The 22001-nt window shown below is 57.8% G+C and overlaps 1 protein-coding gene across 1 annotated transcript; it reads right to left on the bottom strand.

Moving 5' to 3' along the window:
- Positions 1–70: 70 nt before the first annotated feature.
- Positions 71–20177, bottom strand: PDE4C (phosphodiesterase 4C). The gene is made up of 19 exons (XM_049788376.1): positions 20136–20177; positions 18254–18462; positions 10075–10260; positions 9571–9607; positions 9409–9482; positions 8827–8879; positions 8523–8635; positions 8353–8446; positions 7735–7898; positions 7334–7432; positions 6431–6595; positions 6252–6351; positions 5982–6136; positions 5713–5835; positions 5224–5406; positions 4565–4816; positions 4190–4263; positions 308–473; positions 71–190 (listed from the first exon to the last, which is right to left on the bottom strand). The coding sequence occupies exons 1-19, from the start codon at positions 20175–20177 to the stop codon at positions 71–73; spliced, it is 2409 nt and encodes an 802-aa protein (XP_049644333.1).
- Between the last annotated feature and the right edge of the window lie 1824 nt (positions 20178–22001).

Genomic DNA, 22001 nt, shown 5'->3' with positions numbered 1-22001 from the left:
GGGGCGGGGCCTCGCATGCAGATGAATCTGTGACGCAGGCGTTGGGCGGGCCTAACGAAGGCAGAAGAGCCTATAGGACAGAGAGGTCTTGCTGATAGACGTGCAGCGCATCCAATAGAAAACGGCGGCGGTGCCCGCTGGGCGGGGTCCTGTCATGCAGATATAGCCGTGACGCCACGGTGGGCGGGGCCTAAAGGAGGCAGCTGAGCCAATAGGGGCATAGAGGTAGCGCTGATGGGGCGTGGCGACTGGACTGAGTATCCAACAGAGAGCGGCGGCGGTGCCAGAGGGGCGGGACCTCGTCTACCGTGTCCCGCCCCTGGGCCGTGTCAGGCGGGGCTGCTTGCCCCGGTTTAAAGGGTTTAAAGCGCCCTGAGTGACGGGAGGCGCAGCCAATCAGCAGGCGCGCTCGCTCTCCTTCTGACCAGTGGCGGCTCGCCAAAGGAGCAGAGGGGCTGACATCGCGGTTGAGCCTTTGGGGGCGCAGGAGGCGTCACCTTTCGTGCCCCTTGCACCCCTAGTTGGGGGTTTGAGGGGCTGTGACCTCGCGCACCGCTTTATGGGGTTCAGTATACGTTCAGGGGCCGGAGCGATGAGACGGCGGGGAGGGTGTTTGCTTTGCAAGCTGCCGACCTGGGGTGGACCCGGGTTCGATTCCCCCCATCCCATAGGGTCCCCTGAGCCTGCCAGGAGCGATTTCTGAGCGCAGAGCCAGGAGTGACCCCTGAACGCCGCCCAGTGTGATCCAAACCCCTCCATCCCAAATCAAGAAATAAAAGATTATGAATAAATATCAGATAGACGCCTAATGCTTGTCTGTGCTCTAAGGGTCGAGCTGGAAGAAATCCCAGAGGAATAAAGAGTCATTTGGGGGTCCATCCCCACAGCTGCACCCGCAGACGAGCATCTTCCCTGCATCCCTTTCTCTAGAGAAAAAAAATGCCACGAAATGGAGAAGACAGGACAAGGGGATGTGTTGGGGGAAGGCCTGTTCCCTAACCTTGCAGAATGCCTGGGGCCAGAGACTGGGGAAACAGGGATTTCAAAGACCCCATTTGAGGTCCCCTGGATGGAGAGAAGCTGCCTCCTCCCTGAAGCCCCCCAGGGTAGGAACCTTGATGGGCTTAAATGAGACATCCTTTGTGTGTGTTTTAACAGACACACATGCGGTCACACACACACACACACACACACACACACACACACACACACACACACACATACACCCCTGAAGGATGCAAAACAGCCGGAGCTGGGGGAAGAATCAGTATTTATTTCAGGCCCTGCCCTGGCTCTGGCACCCCCGGAGATGCCTGGTCCCCCGACTTCTCCGGGAGGCAGGGATGGGGGGCTCGGCCTGTTTATAAAAAGCTGCACCAGCTGCAGAAGCTCCAGAGACCAGAATAACTTCGCGCCTCCAGGACCCCACCCCCACGCATCAGGGAAGCTGATTTCTCAGTCTCTCCCCCCTCTCCCCTCTCTCCTTTCTCTCTCTCCCTCCCTCCTTCCTGCTCTTCTCTCTTTTCTCTCTCCGGTCTCTTATCCTCTCTCTTCTAATCTCCTCTGTCTCTGTCTCTGTCTCTCTCCGGTCTCTTATCCTCTCTCTTCTAATCTCCTCTGTCTCTGTCTCTGTCTCTGTCTCTGTCTCTGTCTCTCTCTCTCTCTCTCTCTCTCTCTCTCTCTCTCTCTCTCTCTCTCTCTCTCTCTCTCTCTGTCTCTCTCTCTCGTCCTCTTCTTTCCAACTACACAATCATCACATGCCCCTCTGGAGGAGGACAGGAACAGGTCAAACCACTTAAATGGAAATAAAAATACACCATGTGTTTCTCTGCCCCCAATGTCCCTGGCAGGCCCTGCTGGGGTGAACCCCCTCACACCCTGACTAGAGACCTCAGAAACGTTTATCTCCCGTTCTCCCCCACACCCCAAGAAAAAGCCCAAATTGTGTCCTCTCCGTGCAAAGGCCCTAAGGAGGCCTTTGGGGTGCAAAGGGAACCAGCGGGGGGGGGGGGGGGGGGGGGGAGGGTACAGCAGTGGAGGTAGAGGGTGAGGCTGGCAGAGTCAACCCAGGGGGACCTAGTGGGAAGGGCAGGAAAATATACATGTTGGGTATATTTTGGGGAGGGGATCTATATGCACAGTAGAAATTTTATGAACTTTAAGAAAATCTGGGGGGCGGGGGCGGAGAGATAGCATGGAGGTAAGGTGTTTACTTTTCATGCAGGTCATCAGTTCGAATCCCGGAGTCCCATATGGTCCCCCCTCCCCCCCCCCGTGCCTGCCAAGAGCAATTTCTTTTTCTTTTCTTTTTTTTTTTTTTTTTTTTTTGGGCCACACCCGGCGGTGCTCAGGGGTTACTCTTGGCTGTCTGCTCAGAAATAGCTCCTGGCAGGCACGGGGGAACATATGGGACACCGGGATTCGAACCAACCACCTTTGGTCCTGGATCGGCTGCTTGCAAGGCAAACGCCGCTGTGCTATCTCTCCGGGCCCTGGGAGCAATTTCTGAGCACGGAGCCAGGAAAAACCCCTGAGCACTGCCAGGTATGACCCAAAAGCCACACACACACACAAAAAAAAAAAAAAAAAAAAAGAAAAAGAAAAAGAAAAAGAAAAAGAAAAGAAAAAAGAAAATCTGGGGCCAGAAAGGTAGCACAGCGGGTATTTACCTTGCATGCAGCCAACCCAGGATGGACCTAGGTTTGATCCCCAGCATCCCGTATGGACCCCGAATCTGCCAGGAGAAATTTCTTTCTTTCTTTTTTTTTTTTTGGGGGGGGGTTACACCTGGCAGTGCTCAGGAGTTACTCCTGGCTCTGCGCTCAGAAATTATCCCTGGCATGCTCGGGGGAACATGTGGGATGCCAGGATTCAAACCACCGTCCTTCTGCATGCAAGGCAAACACCCCACCTCCATGCTATCTCTCTGGCTCCCTGCCAGGAGCAATTTCTGAGCACAGAGCCAGGAGTAGCCCCTGAGCAGCACCGGGTATGGCCCCAAAAAACAAACAAAAAAGAAAGCAAGAAAATCCTCAACGGTTAAGCCGTATCAGACTTTGAGCAAAGCCCTTTTCTGCTAAGGAGAAAGAAAACACCTTCAGTGCTCTTTAAAACGCTTGAATGTCAACATGGAAATTAAGCCTTTGAAGGTCAACACTTGAGCCTGAAGCGGAGACGTGGCGGAGACGTGGCAGTCAGGATTGGAACTAGGCTCAGGGACACACTGGCCCCCGACACCCCAGGCCGCCTCTCTGGGTTTCCAACGTCCAGTGGGGAGGGCCCAAAACTCGCCCTTCTCATCTCCGGCCACCAGGGGGCGCCCCGATGCAACACGAAAGGCCTCTGAGGCCCAAATCAGAGAGGGCTTTGGCTTTGCACGCAGCTAAACTGACCCGGGTTCGATCCCCGGCATCCCGTAGGGTCCGTCAGGAGTGATCCCTGAGCGCAGAGCTGGGAGCATCCTCTGAGCACTGAAAGGTGTGGCCCAAAAGTAACAAATAAAAATACATATAATGGAGGGGGCACAGCGGGGAGAGCATTTGCTTTGAAAACAGCAGATCCTGGTTCGATCCCCAGCACCCCCTAGGGTCCCATGGGCCTGCCAGCAGTAATTCCTGAGCGCAGAGCCATAAGTCAGCCCTGAGCACTGCCGGGTGTGGATTTCCCCCCTTCTGCCACCCCAAAAGGGTTCCTCCAACTCAGGTTCGATCCCCTGGCGTCCCATATGGTCACCTAAGCCAGGAGCAATTTTTTTTTTTGGTTTTTCGGGCCACACCCATTTGATGTTCAGGGGTTACTCCTGGCTAAGCGCTCAGGAATTGCCCCTGGCTTGGGGGGACTATATGGGACGCCGGGGGATCAAACCTCGGTCCTTCCTTGGCTAGCGCTTGCAAGACAGACACCTTACCTCTAGCGCCACCTCGCCGGCCCCACCAGGAGCGATTTCTGAGTGCAAAACCAGGAATAATCCCTGAGCGTCATCGGGGGTAGCCCCCCCAAAAAAGATATTTCAGGGAGGGTCCAGATAACCCACACAAACTCTGCTCCCCCATCAAGTTCACCCCAGGTTTTAGAAAAATCCATGAGAGCCAGAACCAACCCCTCCTCCTAGATCTGGAGTCTAGAGATAAACAGACACGGGAGCATGGGGTGGGGGGGGGCATCCGTATTTCCAGAGACCCTGGGGTACCAGCGGTAGGTGGAACCTCCGAGCATAGAAACTGCTGCCTGTTTTTGCGGGACCTGTCCCTTCTGCAGAGCCTCCTGGAACAGAGAGGACACTGCCAGACCCGATCCATGGGGAGTGGGAACCAGGACTGAGTGAGCTGGCCCAGGGTTCAAATGGATCCCAATATGTGTTTTGCCCACCATCATCCACGAGCTCAGGGGTAAGAGAGGGGGCTGTCTGTGGGCTGTGGGGAACCATCTTGGCTGTCAAATGTCAAGGCTCTGTCGTCCTGCTGCCCTCGAACCCTGCACAGGCCTGGCCCGCAGTCCCCTGGGTGTCCAAGGGGAGGGTCTCTGGGTGTGAGGACAGCAGCGGAGGGTGGGAAGACCCAGAGACCTCCTGGTCCAATGCTTCCTCCTCCTCCTCCTCCTCGTCTTCTTCCTCCTCCTCCTTCAGAGTCAGCTCGAACTGGAACCTTTCGGGGCCCCCACGCTCGGGGCTGGTGGGCTCCACAGGGCTGCGGGGGATCTTGCTCTGGTACCACTCCCGGTTGTCCTCCAGCGTGTCCAGTAGGTCCTGGGCATCTGGATGCACCAGATCAGCCCACGTCTCCCATAGCGGGTGAGCGATGTAGTCAATAAAGCCCACCTTAGGCAGTCATGGGGCGAGGAAAGGGTGCTTATCAATTTCTATGGAATGAAACATGGTCCAGCCTCCAGGCCCGTGCCTAGCTTGTTCCTTTGAATTGTGGAATCTCATTTCCAACTCCTACTCATCTTTCAAACCCTCTTCAAATAAACCCTTTTCTAGAAAGCCTCTGTTTCCCTTTCAGGGCAACTCCTAATACCTCAATCTTTTTTTATCTATCAGCTCTGATCTTTCAGGGAATTAGGGGAGCCCTCCCCAGAGGGCTGTCCCCAGAGCCCTGGCTCTACAGACCTTCTCTCCATGCCCTGGGTTTGACTCCTCACTCCACTTGTAGCTTGGGCTTGGGCACCCCGGGTCACCCAGGCACACTGCCTGGCCCACCCCGAGCCCTGGGGCTGCTGGCACACCTGGGACTTCTCCACGGAGGCACTAAGCTTGTCGCACATGGGGCTGAGCTCCAGCCCCGCGGCCCGCTCGCGGTCGCCCTGCTGGAAGAACTCGGCCATGACCCGCTCGGTCCACTGGCGGTACAGCTGCAGCGGCTTCGTGGGGTTGCTCAGGTCGGCGCAGTGCACCAGGCTCTGCAGGACCTGGGGGGCCCGGAGGACGGCTCAGGGATGGAGACAGGACCCCCCAGGCTTGGGAGCCCCAAGACCCCGCCATGGGAGCCCCCTGGACCCACAATGCGGCCCTGGACTAAGACCAATCTATGAGGGCCGGCCGGACAGGTGCATGCAGAAGACGGGGCCACACCACAACTAATGGGCGTGGCCAGACAAGGCAGGATGCAGTAGCCAGGCAGGGTCGGGCTGGGCCACGCCCACGGGTGGGCCAGGGATTGGATGGGCCATGCCCATGTGGGAGGGGTTTGTTGGGCACAGCCCCGCCCCACTCACCTGGATGCGGTCCGAGTAGTGGTCCAGCATGAGCACGCCCAGGCTCGTCACCTTCTTGGTCTCCACCATGGTCTTGAGGTCGGCCAGGAGGTTCATGTGCTTGGACATGTCGGTCGCCAGCACCTGCGGGGCCGGGCAGGGTCCTGGGCACGGTCCCGGCCCCTCCCGCCATTCGGGTGGTCTCGCTCCCCTCCCCAGGCCCACGGCCCGGCCGTCGCGGTCACAGGCCCAGGGGACCCCATAGGGCTGGGGACCCCCACCGGGCTCACCATGTCGATGACCATCTTGCGCAGGCTGCGCCTCTGCTTGGCGCTCAGGCTCTGGAAGATGTCGCAGTTGTCGCCCTGCAGCAGCTTGAAGCCCACAGCTAGGTGGTGGTTCTCCAGCACCGAGGAGTCGTTGTACATGAGCGCCAGCTCCGAGTCTGGGGGTGAGGGGGGACACCGGAGCTCTTGTGGGTGACCCTGGAGCCCCAGGACCTGAAGCGGGGGTGTTGGAACAGGGCACCCCACCTCCAGGAAGCCCTCCGGCCTACTCACTGGTGTTGATGAGAAACTGATTGGAGACCCCGGGGTGGTCCACGTCGTGGATGGCGCTGGCGAAGATGGCAGCGAGGATCTCCAGGTCTGTGAACACGGCCTGGCGGCCCACAGGGACGGAGGGTTGGGGTGGAAACTGTTGGCCCAAACCCCCCAGGTTCCAGGCAGGTCCTACCCACCTCCAGGGCGGGCGTCGCCAGCAGTACATGTGTGGACTGAGCCACGTCGGCCGCGTGTGTGCTGTTGTGATACGCCACGTCCCCGTGGTAGTGACTCTCCAGGGTCAGCAAGTAGGTCACGAGCGTGTCCGCGGGGATCTGGAACGTTCTCAGCAGGTCCCGTTCCTGCGCCACCACAGGCCCGAGTCAGGATGGTGGCCCCGGAGCTGCAGCTCCAATTCCTTTTCTCCTTTCCAACTCCTATTCATCTCTCAAAGCCCCTTCTTGTCCTGCTCTTCCATCCTGCTCCCCCTCTGTGGACCTCCTGCAGGCTTGCATCCCATCTTCCCGTCCATGTCTGCTGTCCCTCTGGATCCCTTTGGGGATGAGTCCACAGTTGAAACTTGTGGACAATGAACTGTTCGACTTGATGAGCTCCTATCCATTCCTCACTGCCCTGATCCAACGAGCCTGTTTGTTGTTATTTTATTTTATTTTATTGATGAGGCATACCCATACCCGGTGGTGTTCAGGGGTTACTTACTCCTGGCTCTGTATTCAGAAATTACTCTTGGCAGGCTCAAGGGATCATATGGGATACCGGGAATCGAACATGGGTGGGCCTCATGCAAGGCAAACACCCTCCCCGCTTTGCTACTGCTCTGACCCTTGGTTTTATTTTTTGGACCACACTCAACCATGCTCAGAGGTTGCTCCTGATTCTATGCTCAGGATTAGAATGGGTGCCAGGGATCAGACCTAGTTCTGCACCACAAAAGGGCTAACTTGCTATCCACTGCTGTGCAAACTTTCTGGCCCCAATAAGAATCCTTTTTGAGAATAACTAGTGTCCCTGAGATCAGATCGGGAGTCAGGAAGAGGTGAAGGAACCCCAAAGCCCGAAAGTCAGGTGAGCAGGGACACCTGAAAGATGCTGAACACGACGGCGGTGAGGGGCCGCCCCCCGCTCAGCTCTGCCACCCTGAACACATCAAGTCCCCATCGGTGGGCACCTTCCAGCACCTAAAAGAAATGCAGTTCGGGCCAGAGTGAGAACACAGCAGGAACGGTGTTTGCCTTGCACAGGGCCAACCTGGGTTTGATCCCCGGCATCCCATAGGTTTCTCTGAACACTGCCAGGAGTGATTCCTGAGGACAGAGCCTGGAGGAACCCCTGAGATCAGCCAGGTGTGGTCCAAAAAACAAACAAGCAAAAAAAATGTGATGCATATACCCAGTGTCGAGCCCAATTCCCCCAGATTTGACCCTCCACACCCCCACTGAACCCCTAACCCAGCCACAGAGTTCTGTTCGGAGCACCCCACCTTTGCCAACTGCTCTTCCTGATCCGTCTGAACCCCAAGAGGTGGGACAGTGGCTGCAGAGGGGCCAGCCAGGTGTGGGGGTCCACGTAGGCCACTGATCTGGGACATGGGGGTGTGGGTCCCCACGGGGGCCAACGTGGGTAGGTCCATCTCAGTCTGCTGGTCTGTACATGGGGACAGAAGCTGGTTGCTCTGTTGGGGTGACCCTGCCATGCTCAGACCATGAATGAACTGGCTTCCTTCCTCATCTAGACTAGAGTTGATCCCCAATGCTGCTCAGGGGTAATCTGGGTATCACTGTAGCTACACAGCTACATAGTGGGGTTTTGTCCTCCCTTCCCCCAATGACCCCCAACACCCCCCATTCTGCAGACCCATCTGTCTGATTCTTTGCAGGAGAATCCAAGGCCTTGGTGAGCTCCTATGCATGAGTCAAACCCCCAACATGAATGCCCCTTCCTCCCCGAGTTTACTCCTGCTCTCCCCTCTGGTCCAGTCCTCGTGTCATAAAGCTAAGGGTGTCAGCATCTATTCTATGCTCCCCCGTGAAGGGTCAAGGCCGATTTTTCACTCCTTCCTGCCTCTCTTAGTGCCCCGGCAGGACCCTCCGTGGCTCACCCAGGAAGGTCCTGGATATGTACTCGGACACCTGGTTCCCGGAGCGGCTGGTCTCCGACAGGTGCGTCAACTCTCGGCTCAGGATGCGCTTGAACTGTGGGGACAGGGGGGCCGGTGAGAGGAATACTGTCGGCAAGGGAGGGTGGAGCAGGGGGTGCCGAGTGCCTCACCTTGCTGGAGGCCATGTCCCCGGCCGAGTGCCGAGTGTGCAGAGTGTCCAGCTGGTCCAGGCACCAGTCCAGTTCCTCCAGCGTCTCAGACACCAGCATGTGGCCAGAGTCCTCTGGGGGTGAGTCAGCGCCCCTCAGAGTCTGGCCCCTATTCCAGATCTGACCCGAGGCGCTGTGTGGCCCTGGACAGGCCGCTGAGCCTCAGCTGCTCTAGGCCCCAGGTGTGAGAGACTCCACTCATTTGGGGGAAGGTGGAGATCAGGGATCAGTGCAGGCAGGAAGTTGCGGGGAGTAAGTTGCTCACCTGAGGGTGCAGGAGGCTGACCTGTGGTCCAAGGGTTCCCAGAAGACGCCTGCCTGGGGGACAGTGGGTTCAGAAATGGTCCTGTCTCCAGATCCTGCAGGCTCCACTCTCACTCAAAAACAGCTATTCACCCCCAGCTCCAGCCCTGCCCACCAGCCCACGCCCACCGCAAACAGTCACGCCCACATCCTTAGGCCACACCCATGTCTTCTACAGGCTCCTCCCACCCAAAGAGGCTTGTCCACTAAGACCCGTCCACTTAGCATCAGGCTCTGCCCACCGAGTTGTCCACGCCCACATCACAGTAGGCCCCACCTTCTGTCGTGGCCCCACCCACTGGCACTAGACCACACCCACCAGCACTAGACCCGCCCTCTCCTGCTGTAGCCCCGCCCACCTATCATTTGACCACTCACCTCTGCTGTGGCCCCACCCTTCTGCCGAGGCCCCACCCTTGCGTATAGGCTCCGCCCACCGCCACTAGGCCCCACCTACGTCTTGTTAACCATGGCCACTTGTCGTTAGGCTCCGCCCCTCCTTGTCAGCCACGCCCCTTCCATCCCTCCATCTCCTGCCTCTTACCTGCCTGGCCCTCTGCCGGGCAGGTGGGCCAGGGAGGCCACGTTGCTCCGCACAGCGCGCAGGCTGGCCAGGACCTGTCAGTGGGGCGGTGGTCAGTCAGCATGAGTGGGGCCCGGTGCCTTGCGGGTGCGCCCCAAGGAGAAGGGGAAGGTGGGCGCCCACCTGGGCAAAGGGCGTCACAATCAGGTCTTCTCCGTGTCTGGGAGGAAGAAGCCGCAGGAAGATGCTCAGAGACGTCTGGAACTTTCCGCTCTCCGGCTGCTTCTAGGCCCTTTGGGACGCTCCCTGCCAGGCTCCCCATCCAACTCCCTGAAGGCCGCCACAGCGCCCCCCAGGCCCGCACACTGTACCCCGCCTTCTAAAAGCCCCCGAGGGCCTTGGGTCTTAGTCTGGGAGGCCCCTGCATAAGTGACTTTATTCTCTGTTCATCTTGGCCAGCGGGAAGCTCAGGTGTAAGCTCCCACTCAGTTGCTCCGGGTTGGGGTTCAAGCTCCTGGAATTCCTCCCAGTCCCACCCGAACACCATCGCAGAGGCTCTCTGGTCCTCGTGCTCTGCGGAGTAACTGAGTGTCTGGCAAACTCCTACTTAAACCTCAAAGCTTGCAAATGGCCACTTGAAGAAAGGAGGTGCCTGAAGGGAGGAGCAGGGAGGAGCCGGGGACTCACAGGTCGCTGGCCACCGAGGAGTTCCGAGACATGGCCTTGGGCGAGAGCTCGTAGTCGCTGTCGGAGCGGTAGAGGAAGGATTCCCGCCTCTGGCCGTGCTGAGAGGGAGCCCCGCGGCCCAAACCGGGCCCGGCCTGGGGCTCCAGGGCGCTTCTCCCACCTGCGAGTCCATTTTCCAGGTCCAGGCTGAAAGCAGAGGAGGGCAGGTGCCAGCTGAGGGTCCCCGGGGCCTGCTTGGTAGTGGCTTCTCCCATTCAGGATCACCAGCAGGACCATATACCAGTGAAGCCCCGCCTCTCCGTGACGTCACGAGGTGTGGTTTCCTACAACACGCCCACTGCCGGAGGCGTGGCCTGATCAGACCCCGCCCCTCCGCACCATCCTGGGGCGTGGCTTCATCTATCTCCGCCCCCGCGGAGAAGCCTACCTGTTCTCAGAATGACATAGGGTGTTGCCTCTCCCCCCCCCCCCCCCCCCGCCCCATCGAGGACCTCAGCCCCTAAACGTGACGTCGCTTGGGCATGGTCTCTCACCACCCCATAGACCCCGCCCCTCCATGCCGTCTTGGGGCGTGGCTTTCTCCATCCCCGCCCTGTGGAAACTACGCCTTCATTAACATTAAAGGGCGTGGTCTCATTCGCCCCGCCCTTTCCTGACGACATAGGGCCTGCCTTCTCGTCTGTTCCCTGCAGAGAAGCTCTGGCTGGGACCCCAAAACCTTCCCATTTGGGGGAGCCGAGGGCTGGTGCTCCACTTCCTCCTCTCCCCTCCTGCCTCTCCTGCACGGTCCTGGGAAAGCACAAGTGTGCCTGGATAGGGAAACTGAGGCAACTGCCCCTCTTACCCCACCCTCCTGCTGCCTTTCAGGCGTCCAGGGAAACTGTTTTTCCTTCTGCTCCCAACTCAGCAGCGTCCATGACCCGGGCAGCTGGGACAAAGGCTCAGGGGCTGTGGGAATTGCTGAGTGTGGGCGGGTAAACTGAGTCCTCCAACCTCAGGGGCCAGGCCCGGGCCCTGGTGCCTCCCATGCATGAGTCCAGGCCCGGACCACACTCAGCTGCCCTCAGGGACCCTGGAGGCGCCCATTCTGGGTCTGGCAGGGGGACTTTGGGGGCCAGCAGGGGTCACACTGACCTCCCCAGCCCTCACTGTCTGGGCAACCGATGAAGCTGGAGAAGAGACTTTGGCCAGGAGCCCAGCGACAGCCAATGAGGACATTGGAGTGGCCACAGGCCACCCTGGACCCTCACCTCGCCCCTGTACCCCCTGGAGTCAGCCTTTCCGAGGAGGGGCGCCTGGAGGCTTTGCTCTGGTGGGTCTGTTCAGACAGCAGCCTCTGAGGGCCCCTCGAATCACGCCTCCATTAATGCAAGGCCCCATCTGGTTGCTGGGCCCCAGGGACCCCTGCCTCCTGGGAGGCCTCACCCCAACGGGTCAGGGGCCAGGCCGGGGCAGGAGGAGACGTGATCTGCGGCCCGTCCAGTCCTGCAGACACAGCTGCAAAGGGAGTGCGCCAAGTTCCCCGGGGCTGCAGAGAGGGGACAGACCAGGCATAGAGGAGCCACAACAGGGAGATCAGCAGAAACTGGAGGGGTGTGGGGGGCAGTGATGCTACGAAAGTGCCAACCCCACCTCGCCCTGAGGTGTCTCCAGAACCCCCCAGGCCCCTCACCACATTGGATGTGCCAAGGTGAAGCGCCTCTGCAGTCGGATGCTTTGGTTCACCAGCAACTTCCTGAAGAGCCCTGGGGAGCCACGGGGGGACCCCGGTGGGGAGCTGAGACCAGCGGGCTCCGGGGCCCCCTGCATGATTCAGACTCGGATTCGGAGCCAGGGCAGCGGTGCGTGCAGCTGGAGGGTCCCACAGTGAGGACGCAGACACGCGGGTCCTTTTCAGCACAGCTTGGAGGCGGGGCCGAGGGAGAGGAGGCGACAGGGCGGTCCAGGCACTCCTGGGACTTATGCACCACCCTGTTTCCCCTACAGGGAAACTGAGGCACAGCTCAGGCAAGCCACGTTGACTCTGAGCTTTGCGAGTGGCATCATCTCCACCCACTCCCCAGGCCTTGGGACCCCTCTCTGGGATGGACGAGGGGCGCAAAAGTGAGAAGCTGAAGGAAGAGGGTCATCCCAGCAGAGACCCTGATCCCACCCAGTATGGCTGGCCCCGTATGGATGGACAGATGGAGGAATGGTCATCCCTGCCAGCAAGATGCACCATCCTGGGGCCAGAGTGATAGCACAATGGGGAGGCTGTTTGCCTTGCACACTGTTGACCGGGGTTCTATTCCTGGCATCCCATATAGTCCCCCAGCCTGGTAGGAATGACCTCTGATAGCAAAGACAGGAGGAACCCCTGAGTGCCTCCAAGTTTGGCCCCCTAGATATATATATGCACCGTCCTTTGTAAGTGGGGAGATCAAGGCAGCAGCAGGGTGGGCTGAGCGGACACTGTGCACCCCGCCCCCCCCACAATGATGTCCCTGGGTGACCCCCAGGCGCAGTGACATTCCCCAGACAGCCTCTGGGTCCTGAGCTTTCCCACCAGACACTGTCTCCACACCACAAACATCCGCACTGGGCCAACCGCCTGCCCTTCTGCTCTGCACAGCATCAAGCTTCTCCTGTCCCAGATGGAGCCCCACCCACCGTGCTGTAGAAGGGGGGCCCTCTTCAGTGTCCATGGGGGTTCAGTGCTGCAGCCCAGTGCCCTCACGGAGGAATACAAGTTCTGTCTGTCTCTGCTTCTATGGAAAAGGCATAAAAGATAAAAATAACCCAGGTTCGGGCTGGAGCAATAGCACATGAAAGTGGGGGTTTGCCTTGCAGGTAGGCAACCCGGGTTGGATCCCCAACATCCCATAGGGTCCCCAGAGCCCGCTAGGAGTGATTTCTGAGCACAGAGCCAGGAGGGCCGCTGGGTGTGACCTAAAAACCAACAACAAAAAATACAGGCTTGGGGTGCTCCAGCCAAGGAAGAAGCAGGAAGCACCCCAGTGGGTGGTGAACTGCGATATCAGCCGCCCTGCCTTAAGGCATAATGTGGGGCTCCCTAAGAAGCCGGCCATTCCAGGCATTCGTAGGGGTGAGTTACAGTTCACTATGGTGATCTGAGGCTACAGAATTCAGGGTTCAATGGGGAAACCTGCAGTCGGTCAAGAGGAAGTCTTCCTGTTCTACAAAGAGACTTTGGGGCATCTTGGGCCCCCCATGTGTGAACTGGTACTGATCGTCCCTGAAACCCTCACTCACAGCAGCAGATCTCAGGGGCCCTGAGGTGGGGCTCAGAGAACCCAGCATGGCTCCGTCTCACAGGGGAAAAGCCCATGTGGCCCCCGGAGCACCCTGTTTCCACGCGCCCGCTCACCATCCCAGCCAATCCAGGTTGCGGGTGAGCCCTCCAGTCCCCCAAGAGACTCCACAGTGCCCCATTGAGAGTCTCATTTTGGAGGTGGGGAAACTGAGGCACGCTGAGGCGTGGGCTCCTGTGGAAGTTCCCATGGTGGGTCCGGTCCTTGTCACGCCATCACAGAGGGCAGGTCTGCCCCATTCCCCACCGCCAGTGCTGGTCAGTATTAATGGTTAACTGACTCCTTTGAAATCTTCCATTTTGGAGGTGGGGAAACTGAGGCATGCCAAGGCGTGGGCTCCTGCAGAAGGTCCCATGGTGGGTCCGGTTCTTGTCACGCCATCACAGAGGACAAGTCTGTCCCTGTTCCCCACCGCCAGGGCTGGTCAGTATTAATGGTTAACTGACTCCTTTGAAATCTTCCATCGAGCTGCAAATCCCCCTGATGAATTATTCATCTCATGGCAGGGGAGGGGAAGCCAGTTGGGTCCTGGACTTTGTGACCCCTTGCAAGGGGCCAGAGCTGTAGGAGTGCCCCACCCAGACTCAATCCCAGTGCTCTGTGACACACCCCCCCCCAGATCCCCTTAAAAGATTCCTTACTGGGAAGACATTTTTCTCCTTTGCCACCAGGGGGCGACCCAGAATGGCGGTGCTGGCTGTTGGACCCAATAAATAAAATGAACCCCGGAGGAGACCAAGAGATAACCCAGCAGGGAAGGTGCTGGCCTTGAACGTGGCTGACCCGGATTCGATTCCCCAGCATCCCTAAGAGCCCCACCCCCCGCAAGAGCACTGTCAGGAGTGATTTCTGAGAGCAGAGTCAATATGCCAAGATTTTTCCCCAGTTGTGTTCTCTGGACTCAGCAGCATCTAATAGGTGCTCAATAAAAAATCAGCAATGAGGGGCCGGAGAGATAGTATGGAGGTAGTGAATTTGCCTTGCATGCAGGAGGACAAGGGTTGGAATCCTGGCATCCCATATGGTCCCCTGAGCCTGCCAGGAGCGATTTCAGAGCGTAGAGCCAGGAATAACTCCAGAGTGCTGCCGGGTATGACCCAAACCCCCCCCCCAAATAAAATAAAATAAAATAAAACAAAACGAGCAATGAGTGGAAAGGCTTGCTCCCACCTGCCCTAGGCTTTACACATGCTGTTTCTGCTGCTCCTGGCTTCTCACACAGCTCTCTACATCTTCCCCCTTTAGGCAAAGTGTAGAGGCCTTTTCCCCTCAGCTTGCCACTCCCCACGCTGCAATTTCTGTTTGTGTCTCCTTGCCTGGTATCTATACAGTAGTGGCAAACAGCAGGCGTTAACAAATGCTTACTGCACAAGATGCTCCCGGATCCCACGTGATGCCCCTGGGGATAGAAGGTGCTGGGACAGAACATTCCGGACAGAATTTCCCTGTTTGCTTGGGAGCTGGTGGATAAGTGTGTGACCCCAGCTGCTCTGAACCTGCAGCACCCCCCTTTCCTGGGCCCAGTCAGCACACACAGGCTCACACTACATGCCTGCAGGGACACCCCAAACCCACAGTTCAAACCAAGTTACTTCTTATACAATCTTTCCCCCACCCCCGCTTCTTATACATGGTTTGTTTGTTTGTTTTTGGGTCACACCCGGCAATGCTCAGGGGTGACTCCTGGCTCTATGCTCAGAAATCGCTCCTGGCAGGCTCAGGGGACCATATGGGACACCGGGATTCGAACCAACCACCTTTGGTCCTTGATCTCTGCTTGCAAGGCAAACGCCGCTGTGCTATCTCTCCGGGCCCAAACATTCTTATTTTTTGTTTGTTTTTGTTTTTGTTTTTGGGCCACACCCGGCGGTGCTCAGGGGTTACTCCTGGCTGTCTTCTCAGAAATAGCTCCTGGCAGGCACGGGGGACCATATGGGACACGGGATTCGAACCAACCACCTTTGGTCCTGGATCGGCTGCTTGCAAGACAAACGCCGCTGTGCTATCATTCCGGGCCCCCAAACATTCTTAAACATGGAAAATTGTGAGTCACCAGTGCAGTGGTGGAGAGATCAGAGGGGTCACCTGGGCAAAAGCCCAGCCGCTGCCCCATGCCAGCCCTAGCTGCATGAGGAGGAAGCCAGACAGGACACACAGGGCCAGCCGGGGCTCAGAATGGGGCTCACGTGGCCTCCTTCTGGGCCCGAGCCCTCCTTTGCCTCATGAGCCCCAGGCAGGAGGGACTTGCGCAAGGTCCCTCACCTCCATTCTGCTCCCCTTCTCTGTAGCCGTGCTCCAAAGCTCTTCCCCTCCCGCAAGGCCACCAAGAGATGGACCAGGGGTGAGCCGGTTGCCCCCGGGAATCCCGGGAACTTTCCACCCTGATCAGCCAAGGCACCACCCCTGATCCGTGCAGGAGCCTGGAAGACCCCATAACTACTCCTGGGGTCAGAGGATAGTGACCCCAACACACACATGGGACACCATAGCCCCGCCCATATGTGTAGGTCCCGCCCATACAGCCTGGGACTCACGCATACTACTAGGCCCTGCCCACTCCAACCAAGCCCATCATCCCGTAAGGCCCGCCCACCACGACCACAACCCCTTCACTACAAACCCCACCTTCACTGTTAGGCCACGCCCACACCCCGCGAGACCCCGCCCACAGAACTAGACCCTGCCCAATCCGAGCCCAGCATGCATAACGGCCCCGCCCATATCTCTAGGCCTTGCCCATTCCAACCAAGCCCCGCCTTCACTTCTAGGCCACGCCCATCTAACACGATGTCCCGCCCACACGCGTATAGACCGCGCCCACTCCATCAAGCCACGCCCACGCGCCTAGAGCTGCTTTCTCCATCTAGCTCCGCCCACTATCAGCCCCACCCAATAGAAACCATGCCTGTTACAATCTGGCTCCGCCCATCGCAGAAGCCCCCCCCCGCACACCTCAGGCCCCGCCCATCTACCACCCTGGGAAGGAGCTCTGCTAGCACCCAAGGGGATGCAGATGGATCCAACCGGGAGCCAAGATTGGGCCTCGGACCCAGGTTCAAGGCACAGCTGGACCTGTCAGCATCAGCGGTGCTGAAGGATTCCCTGTAGGAAGGTCTCCAAGGGGCGTTGGGAGGAGGCAGTCTGGGGGTGCGACCGCCTCCAGCCCAAATGCTGGAGGTGAAGACTGGAACTGAGAAGGGGCAACAGGAAGAGCCCCCCCACCATCCTGCAGGTGGGGAGAAGCGGAGCATCGAGGGGCTCCCACCCCAGCATCCTGCTCCAGCTAAGGTGCTGTCCTTCTCCCGGGGCTGGGAGCCGGGTCCAGGGCGCAGGCCAGCAAGGAGGGGGCCCTGCATGGATGGCGGACAGGAAGTGTCCTGGAGAGTCCAAAGGGAGGGATGGGGAGGACCAAGAGTGGGGCGAGTTGTGTAGGGTTGGAGCACTGGGATGGGGGCGTGGCTGTGCCTTCCACACCAAGGCCCAGATGGGGCAGGGCAGGGTGGAGTCTCATTTGAACTGGGCCCCCTACAGCCATAATTGTTGGTCCCTTTCTTTCCCAGGACTCCCAAGGCCTTGCTCTGTCAAGCTCTACAGCCTCAGGGACCAGGCAGGGGTGATAGGAAAAGGGAGGGCAGGGTTGGGCAGGTGTGTGGGGTTCTGGCTGGAGACAGGGGCATCTGGGGATTCACAGGCAGAGTTGAGGACAGGACAAGCAATCCGTTGTTGTTTTGGGACCACACCCAGCAGTGATCAGGGTTTACTCCTGGCTCTGTGCTCAGGAATCACCCCTGGAGGGACTCAGGGGACCCCTGTGTGGCTCCAGGGATCAGACCCAAGTCAGCCACATGCGAGGCCAGGTGAACTTTCCAGCTCCAGCATCCTGAACACTCAGAACGTCTCGGGGCTATTTCCCACGCAGGTCATCTCCCCCACGAACACAACACAGCCCAGCGCCAGTGGCTGGAAAATGCAGGGGACTGAGTCCCACGAAGCCAGCTCCAGTCGCCACCCCCCACATCCTCTCTGCAGTGCTAGAGGGATGTCATGTCCCCAAGAGGCCAGCTGCTTCCTGGGAAGGATGGTGGAGCGGAGCACAGGGTGACTGAGGGGATGGGGGCTGTGAGGGGCTCACATCCTCACACTTCCCTTCCCTGGGCTATTTTCTGGGCATGAAGACGAGGCCCCGTGTCTGGGCATCCTTGAGATAAATAGCAAAATGCCAAGTCCTGGCCCAGGGCAGAGCAGAGGGTCTGTCTCAAGACCATGACAGCACCACTGTGGCTCCATGAGGGTCTGAGGGTTCCCTGAGCATCCTGACGCCCCTCAGATCTGCGTCAGCATCTCCCACACCTGGCGCTCAGTCTGAGGCTTGGTACATATATGGTACCTTTCCATGTTCCTTGCACACACACACACACACAAACACAGCAGACGCACATACACAGACACATACACACAACCAAACAAATGCACTCATATTCACTTCTCTTCACACTCCAGGCTAAGCTCAGCTGCTGCCTCTTCCAAACCAACTTCCCTCTCCTGGGTCAAACTCCTCATCCGGCCCCCCAGACCCCAGGCCTCACCCGACCGACTGGGACTGTCCCCTTTATGTTCCTGCACGCAGCTGAAAAGGTGGAGCTGAGAGGGCGTTGGCCTTGAACGTGGCTGACCCAGGTTCGATCCCCGGCATCCCATAGGGTCCCCCGAAAAGAAAGAACACTGCCAGGAGTGATTCCTGAGCACAGAGCCAGGAAGAAACCCGGGGCATTTCCGGGTGTGGCTCAAAGACCCAAAAGAAAACCTGGGTTCTTGATTCCAGCAGGTTCCTTCTTCCTTCCTGGAATGCCCCCTGCCCCAATCCTCACCTGCCCGAGGCCGGTCCGTGGCTCTGCTCGGCCCCTCGGGCCTCGATGGTGAAGACCACGCGGGCTCCAGGCTCGGAGTCTGCTCCTGGGGTGGCCAGACGGCTGGACAGGGGTGGCAGCAGCGGAGTTCCAGAGAAGCGTCTTCGGACAATCCCAGTGCCCTGTGGGCTCACAGGTGCTGAGGAGGAATCCGGGGGTTCCCGAACCTGCTGGGGGCCAGGTCAGGAGATGAGATTGGGGGACCCCAAAACATCTGCTCCAAGGGATCGGGAGAGATAGCACAGTGGCATTTGCCTTGCAAGCAGCCGATCCAGGACCAAAGGTGGTTGGTTCAAATCCCGGTGTCCCGTGTGGTCCCCCGTGCCTGCCAGGAGCCATTTCTGAGCAGACAGCCAGGAGTAACCCCTGAGTACTGCCGGGTGTGGCCCAATAACAAAAAACAAAAACAAACATCTACTCCAGGATCTCTACACTGGCCGAAGAAGCACCCCTGGGCAGGGCTTTCTCTGCACCACTCCATACCTCAGTTATCTCTGCTGGCGGGAGGTGGGGCTGAAGATTCAGCTTTTGGAATTCCCCCAGAGCACTGGGCAATGGAGCAGACATTTCAGGCTTGTGTCATGTTGGGGAGCCAAGAAGTGGCCCGAGATTCTCTGTCCACCCCGACCCTGGATCTTGGTTTGGGGCCACACAGAGCGGCGTTCAGGGCTGACTCCTGGCTTTGTGCTCATTGTGGACTCGTCTCTGTTCTCAGGAATCATTCCTGGCAGGGCTCAAGGGACCTGTGCGTAGTGCCTGGTTGAATCTTCGCCCCATCCTTCTCCCTCCCATCCCCTTTTTGTTCTCCAAGACGGATCCACCAATGGTGGGGCACTTGCCTGGCTGGGGCACTCACTTCGGTTCTCAGGGGTCACTCCTGGCGGAACTCATTTGGGGGGATCGAAGCCAGGTCAACAGCATGCGAGGCAGCCCTTAGCCCACTGATCTAAGGTTCCAGTCTGCCTCTCATGCAGTTTTGGTGAGTCAGTATTTGCCTTGCACACAGCTGATGCAGGTCTGATCAATCCCCAGCATCACACGTGGGACCCTTAGTCCTGCCAGGAGTGATCCCCGAGCACAGAGCCAGGAGTAAATAGCCCCTGAGCACTGCCGGATGTGTCTCAAAAATAAATATTAAATAAATCAATTACCTGCATTCATGGACCAAAGCTATGTTACAGTGGGGAGGACACCATCTTGTACCCGGGTTCGATCCCTGACATACCATCGGGTCTCCTGAGCTCTACCAAGGGTCATTCCTGAGGGTTTAGAGCTATAGCATAGCAGGGAGGGCATTTGCTGACCCGGGTTCGATCCCTGGCATCCCACAGAGTCCCCCAAGCTCACCAGGGATGACCCCTGAGCACAGAGGCAGGCGTAATCCCTGAGCACTGCTCAACTTGATCCCCGAATGAAAATAAATAAATCAAAATATATCAAATGGGGCCGGAGAGATAGCATGGAGGTTGAGCGTTTGCTTTGCATGCAGAAGGACAGTGGTTCGAATGCCGGCATCCCATATGGTCCCCCAAGTCTGCCAGGTGCAACTTCTGAGTGTAGGGCCAGAAGTAACCCCTGAGCGCTGCCGGGTGTAACCCAAAAACCATATACATATAAAACCACATATATATATATATATATATATATATATATATATATATATATATATATATATATATATATAAGCACCCAGGCCTCCTGCTTCTCCTACAAGTGACTGAGCCTCAGATGGATATCAGAAGCTGTGGGGAGGGAGGCAAGACTCAGTTTACCCCCCCCAAAGCCCAGAATGCCTGAGCATAGGGGTGCACTGATCCCCGAGCACCCCCACAGCCACGCTCACCTCATTCAGAAGGAAGGGGAGGGTGGTTCCACTGCGCCTCATGCTTCCTGCCTCTGGGGAGATGGATGAACAGACAGACGGATGAATGGGCACGAGGCTCCTCCCCACAACCCCACTCTGTCCCCAAACCTCAGCCTGGCTGATCTGGGCTACTGGGATCCCCAGGAACCGGCGCCCAGCTAAGCTCTGGTAGGTGCCCTGCCCCCAGACCCCCAACACCCAGGACCCCACTTGAGGAAGCTTGTACCTCTGGGTCCTGTGACCTGGTGCGGAGGCGGGACAGAGGGCCGGTTCCACCCCACCCCACCCCAGTCCCGCGGGGACCTTAACCCGCTCAGTGCCAGCCCTACCTGCCGGCCTGCTCAGCCAGGTCAGCTGATCAGCTCGTAACTTTCAGCATGTCCATTTGGCACCGTGACCCTGAGAGTGGGGCCTGAGGGTCTATGTCACTGCCTCTGTGCTTGTCCCACCCCCCAAGAGACAGACACACAGAGACAGAGCCATCTCTGGCTTTGGGCCAGGGAAGCAAATTTTCCAGCCTAGGTTGTTGGGGTATTTGCTTCACCAGGGACTTCGGGGACCGAAGGGCTGCAGGCTCCGGCAAAGTTCGGCTATGAGTGGTTGCCAGGCCCCCCTCTGATACCACCTCTAACAGCTCCCTAAGATCTTCCGTAGTCTAAGGAAAATGTCAGCCCCAGAGGCAGGCAGTGGGGAGAGCTGGGAGGGAAACTGGGGACACTGGTGTGCCCTGGGGAAAGGTGCTGGACACTGTATGACTGTAACTGTGTGTCTCAAGGCGTTTCACTTGAAGAAATTATTGATTAAAAGTAAGATAGGGAGGGGCCGGAGAGATAGCACAGCGGTAAGGCGTTTGCCTTAGACGCAGAAGGACGGTGGTTCAAATCCCGACATCCCATATGGTCCCCCAAGTCTGCCAGGAGCGATTTCTGAGCATAGAGCCAGGAGTAATACCTGAGCACCACCGGGTGTGACTCAATAAACCAAAAAAAAAAAAAAAAAAATTGGGGCTGGAGAGAAAATACAGTGGTAGGGCATTTGCCTTGCATGTAGACAACCAAGGACAGACCTGGTTTAGATCCTCGGCATCACAGCCAGGAGAAACCCTCGAGTGTGGCATAATAATAGTAATAATTATAATAAAAATAAAAATAAAAATATGGGACTATGGGGCTGGAGAGATAGGATGGAGGAAGGGTGTTTGCCTTGCATGCAGGAGGATTGTGGTTCGAATCCCGGCATCCCATATGGTCCCCGTGTGATTTCTGAGCGAAGAGCCAGGAGTAACCCCTGAGCGCTGCCGGGTGTGACCCAAAAACAACAACAACAACAACAACAACAACAACAGAAACAATAGCACAGCAGAGAGGGCGTTTGCTTTGCAAGTACCTGACCCGGGTTTGATCCCCGACATCCTATGTGGTCCCCTGAACCTGCCAAGAGTAATTTCTGCCGGTAGAGCCAGGAGTAAAGCCTTGAGCACTGCTGGGTATGGCCCAAAAGCCAAATAAATAAATAAATAAATAATAAATAATAAGTAAAATAAAACATCAGAGGGTCCATTGGTGGACCCAGAGAGATGGGGATGTGGCTTGGATTGAGGGGCGTGACCACCGCTGGGCTGCAAGTGGGTGGGCGTGACCTCGAGGTTGTGGGCGTGGTCACATCTGGAGTGGTGTCTTGATACTGATGTTTTGGGCGTGGCTAAAGTGAGCCCGCAGAAAGGGCCTCCCCCCAGTTTCTCCTCCTAGTTAATGTTTCACCCCAATGCCGCCTGCCCGGAGGCCCTGCTGCCTTTCCTGTCCCCCAGAACCATCAGAGCATGACCCTGGCTGGAGCAGACTCACG

Source organism: Suncus etruscus, chromosome 15 (assembly GCF_024139225.1).
Source record: "Suncus etruscus isolate mSunEtr1 chromosome 15, mSunEtr1.pri.cur, whole genome shotgun sequence".
NCBI lineage: Eukaryota > Metazoa > Chordata > Mammalia > Eulipotyphla > Soricidae > Suncus > Suncus etruscus.
Note: the sequence above shows the minus strand (reverse complement) of the source record. Positions and strands in the feature narration are given on the sequence as shown.